Consider the following 23,803-nt stretch of genomic DNA (forward strand, 5'->3'; position numbering starts at 1 on the left):
TTTCAATACCAAACAAACTGCATCAACTAGAAGTATCTGTGCAAAATTTCAGCTCGCTAGCTACTTCCGTTTGGACTCTATCGTGTTTTCAACAGACAGACAGACGGACAGACGGACGGACATGGCTAGATCGTCTTAGAATCTAATAAGGACCCAGAATATATATACTTTTATGGGTCTTAGACGAATATTTCAATGTGTTACAAACAGAATGACAAAAACAATATACCCCCCATCTTTTTTGATGGTGGGTATAAAAAGAAAAAGTAACTGTTTTATGTTTGTTTGTTTCTTTATTTTGATTTTTTTTAGACTTTACATACAAAGTAAGTCATTAATAAAGTACTTAATGGTAATCATTGTAAGCAAAGATTTTGCTGGGATATTATGAATCCTTATGAAATTATGAGTCGATTAAGCTGCTCCGTCTGCCTGCCACAAACACTCACGTTAAAACTAAGCAAAAAAAATCAGCCAAATTTACTGAAAATAGTCACTATTGTCCTAAGTAGTTTGGTTTTGAAAATCAGCCAAATCGGTCCACAACGTAAAAAGTTATGAGTAAAAATTTCAGACTACCTCGAAAAAAATTTGTTTTTTTTCCTAATTCTTAAGTAGTTTTCTCAGAAACTACTAATGATAATTAAATGAATTTTGCCACACGTTATTTTCTTTGCCTAGGGATCAAATTTGTATGTTCAAGCACCCATACAAAGGTACATATTCTCGGAAATAAATTTATAGTTAATAACTTCGGCAAAAATATCGGTATCACCACGAAATTTCTCACATATGTATATAATATGAACAGAAATCATATTACCAACGTAGCTACATTATTGATCATAGCTCCCATATAACTAATTAAGAAATAAAGATATTAGTATAATATTTGACACGAATATGTTTTGAGTATACTTATGTATATCACTTTGCAAAATATTTTTCGGATTAATCCATAATTCGGCATAGCTTCCATATAAGGCCCATTTCCAATAACCACGTAAACGCACATATTTCATAACTCAATGAAGATATCAGTATAAAATTCTAAATGATAGCACCCTCATCATGGAAGTATAATTTAAAATTTCGCAATTTATTAAATACGTATCTTGAAATATTTAGAAGGGTTTTCATAAAAATTAGCTTACAGATGGAGGGTATTTAAGAGTCGTCATAGCCAAATATAGCACTCTGACTTGCTTATTTTTAAGTTATCGGGGTTCCATAACCCCGCCTCTGGTATGGATATTATAGCTAAAGAAGAAAAAATTCCATTTCTGTGATTTTTCAAAACTTTTTTGGGAATTGAGGAATAATACCCAGGAAAAACTTACATTGAAAAGTAATGAGTTAAATAGCTAATAAAACCTCTTTTCAGTACTTCTTCATTAGCATTTTAAGTCATTATTTTAACACGGTGATGTCATTGGAGGCAAGTACTTCTACGCACGCTTACAAATAGGGACTTAAAGAAGTACTTGCAATTTCCCTTACAAAACAGTTGTTGAGTAAGTTGTTTTGTTTTTTAATAATAAAAAGAGCCAGCTAGAATACGAACCAGGGGCTTCGGTTTGTTAGTCAAATGTTCTACGCACTGCACCACTGCTTAGCTATTTTATTGCGCGTCAAATAATGGTTTTCACAAACAAAACTAATTTTGTTTTATTTTTTGAAAACACAATTCTTAAAACGCAATTAAATAAAATGTGCAAACAAAATGACAAAGCCGAAAATAAAGTACTTCTATATCAGATTATAAGAAAGCCATTACTAGAGTACTTCTATGTAATGCAGACGGTAAGTAGTAGTCATTGAAAAGTAAGAGGTTATGGAAGTACAACCCATTACCGAGTTTTTGCTGGGTACGTATACGTAATTTAGCAGTTACTTCAATAGTTAGATGATTATGCAGTATTTACTAACGATATATTTTTTAGCCTTTGTTTTTAACAAAATCTCAAATTTTGGTCTCCGAAATCCATTTTTTCCGATATTTTAATTATGATTTTTTTGTTAGTTAGAATTGTTTGTGTTATATGTGATGATATGTATTCTTAAAACTGATGTCTCTTAATAGGTTTAAATAAATCTTTGTGAACTTTTACTAGCTAACGTAAATCTTTAAATTACTTATACAGAATAAAAAATTTAGTTGACACAAAATTTTATTTACATATATTTCGTAGTAAAAACAATTTATTAACGAAACTAAAATCCCAAAACTATTTGAACAATTTTAAAATAATTTATTCCTTTGTGGATACTACATACACATTTTTTTCATGTATTTCGTATTAAACCACAATATCCACAAATTGATGTATAAATGAATTCATAGGTATACATATATACAAATATAGGTATACATACATATTTATTTTAAAATACTTATATTTTCAAATGTAAACATGTAGGTATGTTTTCAAGTATTTGTGTAATATACTTTAGATCTAAAATCTATTTGGTATGTGGGTAAATAACATATTCCTGTTTTACATTGATATTAAAATATATACATACAGAAATTAATATGTATATATATGTGTATGTGTATATTAAAAAAATTATATACAACAAAATATAACACTGAAGAATAACACTTCCGTTAGGTAAATTAGATTAATTATTTATTTTTAAATTATAATAAGATTCTGTTGATATGAAAATCTATAATGTAAATATGTATGTACTATATACACATCTTTGAAAATATATGACTTAAAAATCCCTGCAATTCTGCATGTCTGTCCGGAATTAGTAAATAATATATTACTTCGAGGATGTTAAAAAAAACTTCTCATACAAGTGTATATAAAATTGTTGGGTTGAACCTCGTAATTGCCACATATACATAGAGATTTGTATCCTTTTGTTTTTGTACTTGACTTTTGGGATTACTCATTTAATCTGATTTTATAATGAAACTTATTCGATTCACTAAATGAGGAATTTATATGAATAACTTTGAACACACAAAGGTAGACTAAAATAATAATTTTTTTTTTTTTTCAAAATATCAGATCGACACATAATGTGATAAAGTCAACTAACTAATTAATTGGATTTTTTGTGAATGTTCATATTGATTTGGAATAGAATTTTCGTGTGTCAAACTTGAATATAAATATTTTGAACAATCTTGTATTCTTAAGCGTTCAGTGGATAAGAAATGTCTCCAATAGTTTGTAGTAAATACATATATAACGGGTTATACAAGAACTCATTTCATAATTAAATAAGTAGGAAAGTATAGTCGGATATGGCCGACTTATTCCTATATAAAACTTAACTATACCAATTTTTGGTGAGATAGTAGTATATTTGACGTGGTAATGAGTTAAAAACCCAAAATCGGAAGCTCAGATTGTATGGGACTAGGTGAAATAATGCTTGTATGGCCCAAATTTTATCAAAACATCTTGAAAATTGTGGTCTGTAGCTTGCGCCAGCTAGCCGGACAGACGGACGGATATGTCTTAATCGACTTAGAAAGTGATTCTGAGTCGATCGGTATACGTTTCGAAGTACTTTTTATACTCTATTTGAAATGGACAGGGTCGATTTGGAATTTTCAAAAATTGTATAAAAGTTTTGGTCTTATGTTGACCAAATAAAATATAAACAGACGGTCTGATATATCTTAATTGACTCAGAAAGTGATTCTGAGTCGATCGGTATACGTTTCGACGTACTTTTTATACTCTATATGGAATGGACAGGGTCGATTTGGAATTTTCAAAAATTGTATGAAAGTTATAGCCCTAATGTTGACCTATAAAAAAAGGTTACAAAACTGTTATCAAGAATCGAAATTGATTAAAATTAATAAATATAAATGAATTAGTAAACCTAATCATATGAGCAGGAGTGTGTGCGGTAGTTGCTTGCTTAAAAGGCGAGAGTGTGAGACAAAAAATCCCAAGTTTGGAAATGAATATTTAATGATTTTCCAATAAAGCTATGAGACATTTTAAATTCAAACCGGAAATACATATAATAAGTATTAGTTGAGAACATATGCAAATAATGGAATTTTAAAGCAACCGGTAGTGAAATTTTTGAATTACATTAATAAAACATTTATAAATTTAGCATTGGCTTTAAAATTCTGAAGCAATTTTTGGAATTCTAAGATTTTTTTCCTATAAATATAAACAATTAATTTTACGTATGTATATAAAACTTTGCACAAAATAAGTATCTCTCCTAAGATTACTAAACTATTTGTATATATTTATGTATATCACTTAAGCACATTCAACTTTCTTTTAATATAGTTTTTATATATGTCTCACATTATATTAATGAATCACAAATAAATCACTTCTTTTTTTTCTTTCTGCACTTAAAACTCACTAATTATATACATTTATGTGTATCTGTGTATTGATTGCTGTATAAATTCACAAAAATTGCAATAGTACTAGCACCAAAATGCACAAATATCCTTTTAAAGATGAATTTACCACCGGTAGCGATGTTTATACCCACCGTACCTATGAGGGCGATACAATGGACGAAAGAGGTAAGTAGATAATATAATTTAAAATTGCTATTAATAAAATTTTAAACATTCATTTCATGCATTTAAATATTAAGTAACTTTCTTACATGCACAATTATTAATAAAAATTTAGAATATTTTGTATAGCAATTAAAAATGAATTAAGTAAATAAATAATTAAATAAAATTAAATAGAATAAGTTATTCTAAGTAATTTACAACGATATACTAAATATCAGTCTATTGATTACTACATTGACCAGTCAATGGACTAGTCTATATGACTAGTCTATGGGACAGTTAATGGAGAAGTCTATGGACTTCTATCACTAAAATTTTTCTGTCGAGAGATATTTTCAGAAAAAGAAGAAGTTTAAGTACTCCTTACTTACGAAATTTGTGTATTTTTTAATATTTAATTACTTATTAATTCCTAAAGCTATATGTAGTATTTCTAAGTGATCAATACATTTTATTTATGAATTCAGTGATCGTAATTTCAGGTATAGGTACACGTTTGCTATTTTTCCTTCTCAACAAATAAACAATAACAATATTCCTAAAATTTTTATACCCTTCACCTTCGTGACAAGGGTGTTCTCACGGTGGTCTTTTTCAACCACTGGCTGAGCTTTGTGACGACTCACCACCGCCCGCTCAATCTTCAATGAAGAAATCAGGTGGCAATTTCTGTACATGGCTACAGCCGGTCATGTAAAAGCACTTTGCTCAAGTGTTCGAGCTATTTAATCTCTGACCATTGCTGCCCCGTTGCTTAACTTCCGAGATGTAAAACATCCTTTCCGTTTACAACCACGCAGATGGGAAGGCCTCTGTTGATTCGGCAACAGCACCTAGAGACGTAACCGGTAGATCGAAGTACCAATACATCAAATAAGCCAGGACTTTGTTCTTACTCACAGTGACACACTGTGGTAATTCTGATATGAACAGAGTTTACTCTAAACATATCTGGCCAAGGAAGGAAAATTCAATGTTATCATTTGTGTATGATACCTTTCATCCATCTTCATACAACCCAACACACTTCTCATTTATCCGACACATTCATAAGAGAAAAACATACGACATATTTATTCTAGGTAAGCGGGTGGATGAGGCCCGCATACCTCACATTCATCCCGTACCATATACAATCAACACCAACTCATTTCCAACGCTTAGACCCACAGTTACTCCTCCGTGGGGTATCTGTTGTTTCGGCAACAGCACCGAACTTATCCCGAAATATTGACTTTACCCTACATCAGTCCTTTTACCGCCACTTAATCTTCCCGTGAATTTAGTTTTAAATCACAGCCACTATGTGGATCCCGTAGGAGCAACTGGCCACCCGTAGTACCAGATTATGTGGTTCCCTTGTTAGACCTCTTTCCAATTTATACAAGGACTAGGACAGGCAGTAAATTGTAAACACCAATTTATAGTCCCGGGCGACTAGAGGTATTGGTAGCACCTATCTACCCCCGGATTGCAATACACCAAGATGGGATCTGTCATCAAGGAAACATTCACGGGGGCCGTGAGAAGGGTATATATATATATATATATGTTTGTCATTCCGTTTGTAATTTCTATAATATAATTATCCGACCCTATAATTTATATATATTCGGGATCATTATAGATAGCGGAGTCGATTTAACCATGTCCGTCTGTCTGTGTCTATGTTGAAATCAGTTTTCAGAAGACCCCAGACATCTGAGATCCGAATTTTCAATAATTCTATCGGAAATACGATCAAATAGAACGCTATTTAAAATCAGCCCAATCGGCCCATAAATAACGAAGATATGAGTAAAAATCCGAGACCACCTCTGAAAATTTCCTCAAAAATTTACATTTTTCGTACATGTTTATACAAAACAATAAACAGTTATGGCTGTTAAAGCTATTTTTCGGGGGTCCACTTGTATGGGGCTATGCTAAAACGTTGGATGATATTTTGATGTGTTACAAACGTAATGATGGGTATAAAAAATAAACTTTCAAATATTGAGGAATGTTGAATTTTAAGTTATTTATTATTATTGCTAATATTCGATTTTTAAGTTATTCCTTGCCCTAAGGTAGGTGGTCCTTCTTCCAACCTAAATTGAAATATTTTCATATATAACGGATATTCTTTTAAATAATTTCTTCGCATTAAAATTAAATTTTAACCACTAAATTTTAAAAATTATCGAAAAATTTAAATTTTTACAAAATTTTAGCAGTTTAAAATATTAACATATAAAAATTATCAATAATTATTGATTCTTTGTTTTGTTTCGAACTTATCAGAAATTTATAAATCACTTGTGTTATTTTATGATTTAAAACATATCAATTGGTACGGTGTTACAATAAAAATTCATATGTATGTGTAAATCTAATAGGGTAGTTTCAATTAAGAGAGAATCTAATTGAATCTAATTTAACAAAGATGTTGAAAAGTAATTTCGAAATTAAAGAAATACAAATTTTCTTGCGGCTAATTAAGAAATATATAAATATGTTAAGTTTTTAGCAAATATCTTGTCTATAATATAATAATACTAATAAAAAAGAAAACCAGTGTAATCAAATTACATGTATATATAAAAAAAATTATACTCATAATCATCAATATTATTACTGCTACTACTATACTACTACTAGTGCAGAATTATTATTATTATTATTATTATTTGTAGCTGTTGTGGTTATTGATGTTATGTTCGGTTTTGATATTCGTATCTGCATTTGAAAGAAATAAATTTGTGTATTGACATGCATTCTATAACTTTAGAAACACACACAGACCCAGATATGGATACATACATATATACATATCGTCACCTGAAAAGCAAACGGCCCTAACTAACCAAAAATCTAAAATCGATGTTATTGCAGATTCTAATGTATTGCATCAAAACAAATGTCCACAAAATAAATTAGACTCCTCCGACCAAAATTAGCGATCTTATTGACAAAAAACAAAAGGCCCTATCTACAAAAACATTTAAATATTAAAGATAAAAAATCCGATTTATCCATGTTTATGTACGCCAATGTCAACTATCATAACAAATAATATGTTTCACCATTAAACAATTTGTTTATTTTATAAAAATAAATTGCGCTAATAGAAACAAACTTTTCAATTTAAATAGTTTTTTGCTTCTCCTGTAAATTTTTAAAAATGTTAGATAGGGCCGTTTGCGTTTTAGGTGACGATATGTATTTATATGTATGTATGTTTAACATTATGTTGAATGAAATCGTAGTCAACATCAACTTTGTCAGCACAGCACCAGTTATGCTGAACACTTTGGGATTTTGAAAATTAATATGTAATACGAAGTGGAGTTCTAAAAACGCAGAAAAGGATTCTATGGAAGATATATTACCCTTTGTGTTAACCACAGCATACATATGACATTTATTCGATTTTTGTTTATCCTTTATTAGTTTTCTTTAAATGATGAAGTTCAAATACTAGTTTCCTTATTTTTTTTGCATTTGATCCTATTGTGCAATAAAATAAACATACATACATATCTATGTATTTTTGATGATAATAATGTTGTTAGCTATTCATAATTTCTATACATTTGTCATACGTATACATTAGGGTGGCCCAGTTGTTATGGATGTTCCCACCGAATTAATGTCTCATTGCAAGATATAATTACTTAAACTTTTTGACTGATATATTTAGCTATAATCCAATGAAATCTTGAAGTGAAAATTTTATAAAATTACTCGTATCTTAATATAAGTACATATTATGTAAATTTTGATTAAAAAGATAACACCAGATCGGTTAGAAAATAGGGCCTAAAAAATTATATACAAACTAGATGAATTATTGATAAACAGAAAAGTCGGTAAGATTATATGAGATTTAAATGAAACTACAAGTGTTATCTTAGAATGAACAAAATTTTTATTTTCAACGGGAACATGAGCAATATCCATTTTGGGGCCACTCTAATGTACACACATACATATGTATGTAAAAAGCAAACTAAATTTTGGATAATTTTCTTTATAATTTGTTGTAGTTTTATTTTTTTTAATTCCTTTGCAATATAATAAAGTCATGTCATTGTTCAACTAGTCTGGGAATTTTGATGCGTAAAGAAAAAAATCCCCTAAAAATATTAAAAAAAATATGTTATCGTTGATTGTTGTTTGTGTTACGCATGTACTTAATATTGATTGTAATCATGATAACAGCAATTGTAGGCAAAAAAAATGCAAACAATTTATGGTTTAATGCAGACAATTCTAAACATACTAGAAGATATAGCAACACACAGAGAGTATATATCGCTCAGTTTTTACAATACTGGCATAATCCAAAAAAAGCATTTCGAGAAAAATAGCGTTTAATGTTTAATGAAATTTTAATATTTTTAAATAACTCATACCAGATTATAGACTTATACAGAATAATAGACATATTTAAAATTTTAATATATCTATATAAAAGACTTTAATGTGACCCATGTTTTGTAGATCTCGGTTCAAAAAACACAAATTTTGGATTATACCAGTCTTTTAGTAAATAAGCGATATGTATGTAGTAGCTTTAAAAGTTATGCTTACTTTAAATTGATCTACATATGCGTAATACGAGGGTAGGCGTAAAAATACATTTAGAATTTTAAAGCTAGTGTTTATAAGCTCTAGAAAATAATGTTAGTTTTTGTGAAATTTTTGGTTGACCCTCAAATATATGTACATATGTATAGGTTTGCATGCATTGCCGATGGTGCAACATTTGTTTTTAACCATATGAAAGAGCGTTTTAAGTGTACAACAGTTGGTCTATGGATGATTGAACTTTGTAAAGTGTGTTCTATATATTATGAGTATTACATATAATATTATGCTCTAGAATTTATATGCAGAGTTATAATATATAACATTAAATAGGTCTATACATATTCGTAAATACATAAGTGTAACTATGTTTGTGAGCATATGTAAACATGTATGTTTTTGACTATGGGGACCCATCAACAATGTGGAGATATTTATATATTTACAATACTAAATACTAATGGAGAGTAAAAAAACGACAGTTGGTACATACATACGTATAATGCCAAAGATAAATTTTAGCATTTAGGTTAAATGGAATTGTAATCTTTCTCAAAAAATATAAGGAAAAATTAAGTTCATTGGATATTTCAAAATATCCAAATTAAAGTTACATAAAATTAGTAATTATGTATGCCTTCTGTAAATTAGCGGCCTCTGTTAGTTTGACAGACCGGAAGTCGTTAGTTTGATTCCCACCATAGACACTAGTAAATTAGAATTTCGGATGTGAGTGTAAATGTTTGATATGATTTAGAAGTCCCTTGATAGTTTCTTTGTCAGAAATATGGAAAAACACAAAAGCTTCAAAAAGGACTTTTTTATCCTTTGTTTCAACTCACCATATATTGACTACAGCACACAAAATTTTAGAAACGATATTTTAGAATGAACTAAATTTTTATTTTTGCGGAAAAGAAAACAAGTAAGAAATTGTAGTCGGGCGAGGCCGACCATATAATAACCTACACCTGTTACAAAAATAAAATGTGATTTAGTTTTCATAATAAAGCATTTAAGTTGAATTGTACCTTGTCTCAGATATACTTAAGCCATTTATTGTTGAATAAAATTGTGGACATTTAAGTCAAATTTTGAAGGGGGCTTTATATAGGTGCTATGGTCAAATGAGACCCTATAGTTATAAAATTCATGAGAGTCATCAAGGCTAGTATAGAACTTGGTTTTGCAGGTTTTTGTCGAGATACGAGTATAAAACATAATTATCAACTTAAAAGCCCTATTCGTCGGGTTCAGTTGTATGGGGGTTAGGTGAAATAATGTACCAATATTAACCATTTTCAATAGGTTTCGTCTCCAATACTGTAGAAGATCATGTGCTAAATTTCATTAACTTATCATCAAAATTGCGACCTCTATTTTGATTACAAGGTTTAAAAGCCCTATTCAGGGGTTCAGTTGTTTGGGGGCTAGGTGAAATAATGGACCGATCTTAATCATTTTCAATAGGTTTCGTCTCTGAGACAATAGAAGGATCACCTACCAAATTTTATTGAATTATCTTCAAAATTGCGACCTTGATTACAAGGTTTACATGGACGGACGGACAAACGGTCGGACATAGCTAAATCGACTCAGAAAATGATTCTAAGCCGATTGGTATACTTTAAGGTGGGAATAGGACCAATATTATTGTTCATTACAAACATCAGCACAAACCCAATATACCCTCCCCACTAAAGTGGTGTAGGGTATAAATAGCGGATGAAAAATTCATCAAAAAGTATTTACTTTGGCTTGTATTGCTAACTAAATTATTTTTTTAAGATTGATATGTTCTATCATGATTTGATCAATGTTTATAAACAATAATAAATTGACTTTCTGATCCGTTAAATCGAATACATTAAATATATACAAATCATTTCTTTCTAATGATTTCTTTTTAATAATTTACAATATTGTCATGTTTAATATTTTATGCTAAATAAGTATTTAAATTTCTAGCCTGCATGATAAAGTACCAAATAGTGTTGACTTTGTTCTTAGATTTTTTGCAGCATCTTGTTTTAAATTAAACCGATACAAGTTGCTGATTTTCCATTTGCATTTAAAGCCCTTGCATATATGCCCCATATTTATGATTACTTAAATATAATACATATGTATGTGTGTTATTTAAAATTTTATGCTAAATGCATTTGCCAACATAAATACGTATACTCGTAAATAGAATTTATAAGAAGCTTAAATGTAGTTAATGTCCTCGGAACTGATAGATGCCATATCTTTGCTGAAGAAAAGGACGGATATGAGTATATCTCTTGCAACATATTCATAAATAGATTTAAGAATTAAATATATATGTATATTTATAATCATATGGTTTCGAATTTGTGCTTAGAAGACCAGTAAAATGTGTCAGCACTTGTACAATTAATGATCCATACAATGATGATGGTGTTAAATTGGAATGGTTAGTTAAAGTGGATGTTTAATTGCTTGTTAATTAAATAAATTAGGTTTAGAAATGTTTATTTACGCAAAGTGAAATAGAACATAACAAAATTCTATGTATTACAAAGTTGAGGAGTATAATTTAAGAAGTAGTCTTGTTTTGTTGCGGGTTTAATACATAATACACTAAGAAATTTAAATTAGAAAATTTAAACCATCAATGTGTAGCTCGAAAATTTCCTTGCCAATTTTGTTTAATTTCTTAATTTTACTTAGAGTTAATTCTATATAGATTATAAATTCATGATAAGATCACTAAAAGTAACTCAAACAATGCAAACATAATTCATAGAATTAAAAACTTTTATAAAAAAAATATATATATTTTTTTGGAATAATTTAAGTAAAGTAAATATAAACAAGTTAGAGTGCTAAATTCGGCTGAGCCGAATCTTAAATACCCTCCACCAGCTACTTTTATATTACTACCTTTCTAATTGATCAAATATTTGTAGAAATAAGTTTTCTCATGTCTTAAATAGAAAAATCCCAAGATTTAAACAGCTTAAATCTATTACAATTCCAAGATTTATTGAACATTACAAACACAATTTTCTTTATATTTTTATAGCGCTTAGCGATATTTAGTAATTTGCATGTATGCATGTGTGTGAAAAATTAAAGGATTTTCAAAATACATATATATAATCTACACAAATTGATAATGCAACTAGTTAAATACGGTTAAAGTGCTTTCAGGGGCAGGACCTAGATATGACCAATTATAGTCCGATCGTAAAAAATTATTTAAGCTAAATTTCTGTACATAAAAGCTATATTTCAGTAAAATTTTATATCTATATCGTAATTTAGTAATAAGTAACGTGTGTTTAAGTGATTTTCGGAAGGGAACCTTGTATGGGACCGACCGCACCCATGTTATGAGCCGATCGTGAAAAATCTTGAAATAGAATTTTTGTATACAAAACTAATATTTGTGGCAAATTTTGTATCAATAGCTTTATTTGGTAATGAGTAATGTGCGTTTAAGAGATTTTCGTAAAAGGACCTTGTATGGGAGCTATGACGAATTATGTATATAAAGACAAAATTTCAAAATTCTGTATCTATATCATTATTTGGTAATGAATATTGTGCATTTAAGTGATTTTCTGGAGGGGACCTAGTATGAGAGCTATGACCAAATATGGATCGTAAAACAATTTTATAGTATAATTTTTGTATATAAGAGCAATAATTTTGCTAAATGTATGGCTATCAATATTTGGTAATGAATTATGTTCGTTTAAGTGATTTTCGGGAGGGAACCTTGTATGGGAGCTATGACCAAGGTTGGACTAGTCGTGAAAAAATGTTGAAATAACATTTATGTGTACAAAAATAGTATTAATGCCAAATATTTTATGGGTATCACTATTTGGTAATGAGTTATGTGCTTTTCAGTGTTTTCTGAAAGGCACCTTGTATAGCAGCTATGATCAATTATGGACCGATAGGAAAACAATTTCACAGTAATATTTCTCTGTATATGAGCAATACTTCTGCCAAACTTTATATTTAGTAATGAGTTACGTGCGTTTAAGTGATTTTCGGGAGGGGACCTTGTATAGGAGCTATGACTAGTTATGGACCGATCGGAAAAAAAATGTCTCAGTAATATTTCTGTGCATATAAGCAATACTTGTTCCAAACTTTATATCTTAATTAAGTAATGAGTTATGCGCTATGACCAATTACGGACCGATCAGAAAAAACTTTCACAGTAATATTTCTATGCATATGGGCAATACTTATGCCAAATTTCATATGGATATCTTAATTTAGTAATGAGTTATGCGCTTTTAAGTGATTTTCGGGAGGGGACCTTGTATGGGAGCTATGATCAATTTTGAACCGATCGGAAAAAATTTTCACAGTAATATTTCTATGCATATGGGCAATACTTATACCAAATTTTATATGGATATCTTTATTTAGTAATGAGTTATGCTCGTTTAAGTGATTTTCGGGAGGGGACCTTGTATGGGAGCTATGTCCAATTATGGACCGATCCAGAAAATTTTTCTCTGAAAGAATTCTATTGACATAAGATTTTAATTTGTAAAATTTTGTGAAGATATCGACATTCTGACGGAAGTTATTAACAAAAAAGCCATTTTCCGGGAATATGTACTTTTGTATGGGAGGTATATGAAATTGTGGACCGATTCTAGCAATTTTCTGCAAGAATCAAGATCTTCTGTAGAAACGAATGTATGATGATTTTCATGGAATTATCTTGCATAGTTTTCGAGAAAATTACATTAGAATGTGTAAAAAATGCTTATTTTTTTCGAGGTTGTTTTAAATTTTGATTCATAACTTTTCCCGATGTGAACCGATTTTGCTCATTTTCAATACCAAACTGTACCGGATAATAATGAATATTTTGGGTGAATTTGGTTAAATTATATTGCTTCGTTTTAACGTGGACCCAGAATATATATACTTTGTTGGGTCTCAGATGAATATTTCTTGGTGTTACACACGGAATGACAAAGTTATATATACCCTCTATCACCACTGATGGTGGTGGAGGGTATAAAAATTAAGCACATTGGCGAATAAAAAACATATTAAATTATGACAATATAGAAACTAATTGCATTGTTCAGTTCAGAAGAACAGCTAAATGAACAATCACATGCAATGTTGATAAAGTGTTGACAATTTATGAGTTTAAATAATATTAAACCATTACGGACCATGTTCTCAAACTACGTTATATTTTACTACTCCAATAACCTAAACTTTCTAAGAGATATTTAAACATGTTCATGGTTCTACCACGGATAATACAGTATATATTTATATACTGTAGATTTATTTAATAAAACTAAAATATATTCATGAATAAAATAAAACAAATAATTCAAAACATATGTAAATAAATAAATTAAATACAAAATGAACATACAGACCTAGACTGACAAATGAACAGGCAATGTAAGGACGTACGGGTAGACAGATAGATATGTATGTATATATTGTGAAGAGCAAAAAAAAACTGACAAATATAAACAAAATTGTTAAATATTTACATGTTTACACTCTAACGCTTTAAGCTAAATAAATACGCGAAATAACAACATAAAATAAAAACAAAATGGTAAATTAAAAAAAAAAGAAACATAAACAAATTCAATTTCTGTTTCTGGTATCATAATAAATAACATTTTTTAAACTAATAAAAAAATCAGTAACACACATATGCAAATACATTAGGGTGCCCCAAAATTAAAGATGCTGATGTTCTTAAATTTTTTGTCCAGCTGTCCTATTTCTAGATTTATATGATTTTTTTATACCCTCCACCACCATCAATGGTGATAGAGGGTATATATAACTTTGTCATTCCGTGTGAGACCCAACAAAGTAAATATATTCTGGGTCCTTATCAAATTCTGAGTCGATTTAGCTATGTCCGTCTGTCCGTCTGTCTGTGTAAAACACGCTCACGATAAAACGAAGCAATAGAGTTTAACCAAATTCACCCAAAATGTTCTTCATTTTCCTAAGTTCTGTGGTATTGAAAATGGGCAAAATCGGTTCACACCGGGAAAAGTTATGAATCAAAATTTAAAACAACCTCGAAAAAAATAAGCATTTTTTACACATTCTGATGTAATTTTCTCGAAAACTATGCAAGGTAATTCCATGAAAATCACCATACATTCGTTTCTACACAAGATCTTGATCCTTGCTGAAAATTGCCAAAAGTACATATTCCCGGAAAATGGGTTTTTTGTTAATAACTTCCGTCAGAATGTTGATATCTTCACAAAATTTTACAAATTAAAATCTTATGTCAATAGAATTCATTCGGAGAAAAAATTTTCTGGATCGGTCCATAATTGGTCATAGCTCCCATACAAGGTCCCCTCCCGAAAATCACTTAAACGCGCATAACTCATTACTAAATTAAGATATCCATATAAAATTTGGTACAAGTATTGTCCATATGCATAGAAATATTACTGTGCAAGTTTTTTCCGATCGGTCCATAATTGGTCATAGCTCCCATACAAGGTCCCCTCCCGAAAATCACTTAAACGCGCATAACTCATTACTAAATTAAGATATCCATATAAAATTTGGTACAAGTATTGTCCATATGCATAGAAATATTACTGTGCAAGTTCTTTCCGATCGGTCCATAATTGGTCATAGCTCCCATACAAGTTCCTTTTACGAAAATCTCTTAAACGCACAGTACTCATTACCAAATAAAGCTATACTAAATTACGATATAGATCAAAATTTGACTGAAATATAGCTTTTATGTACAGAAATTTTGCTTAAAGAATTTTTTACGATCGGTCTATAATTGATCTTATCTCCCATACTAGGAACTGCCCCTAAAAGCACTTTAACCTTATTTAACTATTTGCATTATCAATTTGTGTAGAACAAAATTATATATATGTATGTATTTTCAAAATCCTTAAATCTTTCACATACAAATTATCAAATATTGCTAAGCACTATAAAAATATAAAAGAAAATGGCGTTTATAATGTTCAATAAATCTTGGAATTGTAATAGATTTAAGCTGTTTAAATCTTGGGATTTTTCTATTTAAGACATGAGAAGACTTATTTCTACAAATATTTGATCAACTATAAAAGTATTATTATAAAAGTAGCTGGTGGAGGGTATTTAAGATTCGGCTCAGCCGAATATAGCACTCTAACTTGTTATATATTCCAATGATCATTTTGGTATCTACCAATGTCCTATCAAATATTTATTTATTTTTACATAGAATTTTTTAGTGCAAATAATTGAACTTATGTATTGCATGTTAAATATCATAGAATTCAATTTCAAAATTCCGTCTAAGCAGTTGGTATTTTATTTTAATTTTATCAAACTCTTTTTTATCCCAAACTTGTGTTATATAATCTATTATTAAATGCATAGTGTTGTAATACTCTAATAGCACTAATTTTGTTATATTTGCTTCATGCATAATATTCGTGCATTTGTATATTCTTTAAAATGTATTTTATATATTGGCAGAAATTTACATTATTAAGCCATGATTTGACATGAATGTTGATTTCGCTAAACAAAATTTTAAAATGTAAAAAATTATAAAATTTTCCCCATGACGAAAATTTTAAAATATAGTATCAAGTATCAAAAATAGAACCTAGCTTTAATTTTTGGTGGGAACATCCGTACCTTATTTCTTTTCCATACAAACAGATAATTTTCTAAAAACAAGGCACAATTTTTCAATCAAGAAATTTCTGATTTACATTGTTTCTTCATATCTATGTAACTTATTACATATTGTTTATAAACAAAAATTCAAACAGTTTAAATAGCTTTATCTTCAATCTTTCGGAAAAATGTATTTAAAAAAATTGGTCGTTTTTTGAACTTTTATTTTTTTGCTCAAAAAAAGCTTAGGTCTTTTTCTTTAAGAACTTTGGCTCGCAGTGTTGGTTGCGTCATGGTATGGGGAGAAATTTCCTATTATAGCACCTTCGAGCATCAGTTTTTAAGCTCAAGAATAAATACTAAGAACTACATTGGGTTAATAAAAAAGGCATTTTTCGCGTTTCAAAGACCTATGGACCTAGCCCTTGGATTCTACAACAAGATAACCATCCATACTGCCCGGATCGTAAAATCTTATATAGAGTTCCAGAATGTTGAATTGTTGAGCTGGCCTTCATATTCATCAGACTTAAACATTATAGAAAACTTTTGGAAATGGCTTATGAGTCTGGAAATCAGTATTCAATAATTCCTGAACTAATCTATGCAATTAAAGAAGTCTGGAGCTCAGTGCAACTGAATTACATGACCAAGCTATATGAATCACTTCCAAACAGGATTTGTGAAGTGTTAGTCAACCAAGGAGGTTCAACACATTACTAAAATAGCTTAGTTTAATTTATATCGTTGTAAATAATCTAAATTAATAAGTTTTAATTACAAAAGTTGCTATAAAATCACTTTTTCTAGGGGATGTTCTATTCAAGTAGTGAATTTTTAACAATAATCTTTGAAAAAAAATCGATATATGTGCTATTTAAGTGGCGAGGAGTGTAAATAACACAGAGAACAGTCATTTCCACACATAAAAAATATATATGTACAGGAACATTTGTATTAACTCTGTGTACTTAGTTTTTCATAACCAGCTCTTATACTCTTGTAAAAGGATTTCAAAAGATGGAGTTCCAAATTTATATAAAAAAAAGTTATATAAATTTGGAGTCCTTTATAAGTCCTTTGAACTTTTTCCTTTTATAAGAACATTAATTCTGATTATAATAATGGGAGTACGAATAATTGTACATATGCATATCAACTTTTCTATGTGTGAAAGCTCTTTTCAAAAATTGTAATAAATAAATTTAAAAATTGAAATTTTTAATTTTGCAAAAAAATCCAACTTTTCGAAGTATTGAAGACAGGAATGGGAGGTAATGATTACACAAAGTAATTCATTATATGGTCAATTACAATTACTTGTAATGTGTAATTGAGCAATAACCAATTACAATTACTTGTAATTGTAATGGAACATTTTCCAATTACAATTACTTGTTATTGTAATTGAAGTTTTGCCAATTACAATTACTGGTAATTGTAATTGAAATATTCCAATTAAAATTACTTGTAATTGTAATTAAGGTATTACTAATTACAAATTACATGTAATTGTAAGGAACAAAATTCACAATTACAAGTAATTGTAATTGGAAATGCTTCAATTACTTGGCAAAACTTCAATTAGCATTACAAGTAATTGTAATTGTCAAAACTTCAATTACAATTATAAATAATTGTAATTGGCAAAACTTCAATTACAATTAAAAGTAATTGTAATTAGTAAAGGTTCAATTACAATTACTTCAAATGTAATTGTAATTGAAAATGTAGTCATTACCTCCCAAGCCTGATTGAAGATATGGCTATCTAAACTATTTGAAAAAAAAATTTGATATGAACAATAGTTAATATCTTTCATAGATGAGAAAAAAAACATGTTTTGAAAAATGTCCTAAGTTTCATTTAAATTGGTTGTAAACAAAATTATTTTTCACTATAGTTTCAGGAAAAAACTTAACAGTTTATGGGTTAAAATTTTTCGATTTCACTGAAACTTCAGATGTATGTTTCCTATTATCTTGAGTTTTATATTCTGAAATGTTTTATATAAAACGCATACATAACAGTAAAGAATAAAGTATGTTTTTAAAAAATTTTACCAAAATATTGTTTTCTCTGAAAAATATTGTTTTCTCCGCTAATATGTGAAAGATATCGATATAATTTCTTTACTTCAGAGCCGTGGTACCATTAGTTAACGTGGTCCTATCGCGCGAAATTTTTCCAGAGTGTATTTATAATACTCAAAGTATAAATCTAGGGCAGAGACGGCCAATATTCGCCACTTCTGTAATATCACAGATTTTTATATTTGGTACAATCTGAAAATAAAATCTAAATATCTCAATAACTTAAATTATAGCAAAACTTAACACTGAATTACAACACTATTACGTAACATGTTTCGAAGGCAGCAAACTGTACAGTAATTAAAAATTTATATAGTATAATTTGCTATTGCATAAAGTTGTATTACAACTGCTAATATACTAAAATCTATTATTATATTTTTTTATATTTACTACAAAAATATAAATATTTTTTCGTTAAATATTTATCGTTTGCGTATGTTATACAAAGTTTGTGTATATTTATGTATACACATAAATTTACATATGTACGAACAAACATATATACATATGTAAAAATTTAATTTTTTTATTGTACATAATTTAGTTTAGTAATATCACTCTCTTGGGCACTGTTAAACTTTATATTGTCTCTCATATAATTTTGTGTTTATACTTATTATTCAAAATAATTGTAATATTTTGAAATTTATTGCATTTTTGTGTTAATGCTCATAATGTATGAATATGTGTTTTTATTTAGTATGTTTTTTTGTTTATTTTTAAACTATGTTTTTTTTTATATAAACTTTTGCACGTAGTTATTTGTTTGTATTTTTATCTGCTGTTTGTTATTCGTTTTATTAAATAATAATTGCATGTTTATTTTTATAGAAATTTATTTTCTTACTGTCTGTCATTTGTACAATTCAATTTATTTGTGTTATTTTTATTTAAATATATTTTTTTTATTTGTTAATATATTGCAGAAATAATAAAAGTAAAAATAAAGACCTCCAAAGAGCTATGGTCCTTAAAAAAAAAAAAACAAATATTTTGATAGATTGGTAGAATTTCATACTATGGGCTCTATCTTGCTGAAAACAGACAGACTGAGGTCCATATGTATATCGTCTTTAAATTTCATTAGAGTCCACTAACAGTAATTTCATAAATGTTTCAAACTGTTTTTGGTCTTCCTACTGTTTATTTTATATGAGTTTCTAAAGAGTTATGAAAAAATCCCATAGAAATTTTAGCAAAAGCTTTTATAAAAACTTTTACTAAAATATTTATATTTCCATTACATTCTTAAGTATGCAATTATATTTTTTTTTTACAGCAAAACATGATTTATGTTTTTGCCATGTACTTATATAGGAAATAATTGAGCCAGTCATTTCGAAAAGAGCATAAGTCCCTTGAAGTAAATCTTTTCAGGAGATTAAAAATATGTTTGGCAATAAAAAAAATACAAATCATATACGTAATGACCGTGTCAGTTTTTTTTGTTTGCATAAATTTTACAAAACATTTGAATAAAAAGATTAAACTAATTAAAAAGATTTTGCTAATAAAAAATATGTTTACGAGGTATACTTACTATTTAATAGTGTAATATTAAATATCAAGTATACGCCAAGGTGTAACACCAATTTGCTAAATTTGCTAAAATTTTTAACAAAACAAAAAAAAAAAAACATACGCCTTAAAGTACTTGTTCCTTAATTTACCCATAATTATGAAAGACTTTTGACAATTTACACGCCAAGGGGGTTTGTCTGTCATAAATAAACATTATTTCTTTAGCAAAAATCATAAAATTATATTGTCTATTATTAGTCATTATAATTTTCAACACACTAAGTCAATTTTCTAATTTAATGCAAAAAAGAATTAATAAAACAATTGTAATATGAATAACAATACCCAACAAAAAGACAATACTAAATAGACTTGTCAATTTACATAAAAGTCTTAATGAGAACAGCAATGACTTCCTGTGTTAACACAATTATAAAAAAAGAAGCAAAAATAATATGATCCTTTTACTCTATACAACTCCTACTCTACACTATTATTTTGTGTCACAATTTCGTACATAGACATAATGATAACAATAAAGAACAGACAATAACAACAATTGAAATGACATTAACAATAAGCAGTCAATTACATGATAATAAACTGGAAAAAACCTTAAGAGAGAGATAGAGAAAGAAAGAGTGCGAGTGGTGTCTTTCTCCTAGGCAGTTACAAAGTCTTATCATCATCAAAATTGTCAACAACAATAACAACATAAGCAACCATAATATCTATGTATATCAACAAAATAAAAACAACAACAATTTCATTACATTTCAATACTCTTCTTTACTTCTACCATTACTACACTTATTAAGTAATGTTTTGATTTCAATATGAACAACAAACACAATAAGCTTAATAACAAAATACAAAGAACTAAGCTAAAGAACAACAACAACAACGTTCGAAGCGGTATTGCAAATATCAACAGAAATAACAATAGAAAATAACTAAGAGTATTAGCTTTTTACCACGCTGCCATCCTTTTTCTATTAAATATGTTCCAATCTTGTGTTTTTTCTTTCACCAATACAATGATAAGGGTAGGGCTTCACTTTATAGGGCCTTAAGTAGATATATATATTTACACATTCAAAGGGATTCTCATCTAATTCATTCCAGAGTATGTAATTCAAAATTTTATTGCAAAATTCAAACATGATTGGTTTTGCAATTTTCCCCATAAGTTGTTTAAATACAATGTTTGATAGTCATATGTTTGCAACAATTTTCTTTAATTTAAACATATAAGAGGTTCTATTCCGTATGTTACTGTATACACCATCAAAGCATATATTGTAAACTTATAAAGTTAATTTGGGGATGTGACCCTATATAGGAGTCTTAGGAGTTCAATGAGGCTTGAGTCAATAGCGTATCAATCTTTCTGTGAAGAACTCAGGTGGCAATTTTTGTACATGGCTGAGCCGGTCCATGTACAAGCACTTTGCTGAAGAACTCGAGCTATCAAATCTCTTGCCATAGTTGTCCCGTTGCGGAATGACAGACAGCATGGGATCAATCCCAATGCAAACCCCGACAAGGAAAAAGCAATCATTGGTCCAAAGTCAATAGAAGGTGCAACAAACCCCAACCCTTATGATGTCATGCAAGACATTATTTAAAATGCAATCCCCATCAACTAATGCTCCATTCTAGTGTATTCCTTAACCTTTTAAAGCCCGCGCAACCACACTACTGAGATGGCTCTGTTGATTTGGCAACATCACCTATAGACGTATTTGGTAGTCCGAAATATCCAGCCAACAAATCAGGATCCCTCTATATGTCAGGTAATGTGACAAAGGATGTAGAAATTTCCAAAGTCAATTCGAGCCCAATAATGAACACGACAAGTTGAGATGGCAACAGCACAGAGAACTTCCCTGAAGTGAAAGGTCTACTAAATCTGTACTAGTCTCCTGTCGGGCAGATCGTTCACCAATTACATCAGTTCCATTCTCAGCCCATAAAGAACGATCTACGGAATCACAGGCAACTACCGAGTGTCACTTCACCCAGTGACATCTGTTGAGATGACAACAGTATTGCGGAGAGAATCCAGACATATTTGGTATTTGGATATATCAGTCCTTAAACCAACATTCTTTCCCCGCGAATTTCGGTATAAATCACAGCCACTACGTGTATCTCGAAGGAACCTCAACCAATTGACCGGTCAGGACTAGGTCCTGTGGGCAACCGGGCACACCTAGACCCAGGTTATATGGTACTCTGGTTAAAGCCCATATCAAATCATTTCAAGGAAAGGCCGAGAATACATTTGATCATCACCAGTTTATAGTCCCGGCAGACTAGAGGTATTGGAGGTGCTACCCTCCATACCCCGGGATTGCAATGCATCAAGATGGAGATTTTCATCAAGGAAACATGGCCCGGGGGGAGTGCTATCAAAAGAATGGACATTAGAATCTCCCTCTAATTGAAATGAGTATAAAATCCTTAGCAGTCAAAGACAAGTTGCAACGCAGCTGAGTGCCTGCAAAATTAGGACTCTATTAAGGCCTGCACCTTTTTCCCGCTAAAGTAACTTTGTTATTAAGTGTGTGTGTGTATTTTTATATCCTACAATACTTCAGATGGAGGTTATTATCCTTTTGTGCTGATTTTTGTAACGCACTGCTGTCCTTATTATGTAATCAAACAAGTTACAGGTCGTTTAGTATATAAATAAATGGAAATACCGATTTTTGCAATATTCCGGTATGATTTGAATCTTCTTACATAGTCAGCTTAAAAAAATTACTTGAATATCCAAATCACATTTTAAATAGAGTCACAACTGGTATTGGGTGTCATGTAATCGAACGGGCCCGACTATTCTTTCATAGTTGTTTTGATAAAATACGAGTGCGAGAAATATTATAGGGATGCGCATCTAAACAAAACATGAAGCTTTTAGAAAGTGTTGTTATTATGAATAATGACAACAACAACAACAATTTATTGGGTAACAGTGGTCTGATCGAAAAAATAACACGTTTTGGATATTTTAAACATTTTACTATGTCTAAATAATTTTTAAACAGATCATGGGATTTGAAAGATAAGAACTGATTCAAATAGGAGAGGCTCATATGTTTTGTAGCTGAAATTAAATAAATTTTTTGCATATCAAATGTATGTACGTTTATAACAACAAATTACACCCGATCTGGAAGTAATAGACATCGACATTTAAAATACATTAACCCAAATGAAACACTTTACAAGGACGCATACTTAGATATAAATACAGATTTTTAAGTATTGCCATTGTTGCAGTAAATGAGTGGTTTGTACATAAATATATCGATTTTTGAATACAAAAATGGACATTTAAAATTAAGGCTCCTTTTTATTAAACATATGTAATATTTTTTTTATTTTCCTGCACTATTTCTAATTTCATTCTAATAATTTAAAGGTAACA

General features: G+C 29.5%; 1 protein-coding gene across 3 annotated transcripts in view; it reads left to right on the plus strand.

Moving 5' to 3' along the window:
- Nucleotides 1–23,803, plus strand: part of LOC119604992 — a 188,026-nt gene that overhangs the window by 116,848 nt on the left and 47,375 nt on the right. For 2 of the 3 annotated variants that reach the window (XM_037957932.1, XM_037957931.1), the window contains one exon: nucleotides 4,428–4,531. The exons of the other annotated variant lie outside the window; for it this stretch is intronic. In XM_037957932.1, the coding sequence (XP_037813860.1) occupies nucleotides 4,428–4,531 (104 nt within the window). The remainder of the gene's footprint in view (nucleotides 1–4,427; nucleotides 4,532–23,803) is intronic. 3 annotated transcript variants of the gene reach the window in all.

Source organism: Lucilia sericata, unplaced genomic scaffold, assembly GCF_015586225.1.
Source record: "Lucilia sericata isolate MDLA Ls3-8-SP2 unplaced genomic scaffold, ASM1558622v1 Contig000449F_arrow, whole genome shotgun sequence".
Lineage (NCBI taxonomy): Eukaryota > Metazoa > Arthropoda > Insecta > Diptera > Calliphoridae > Lucilia > Lucilia sericata.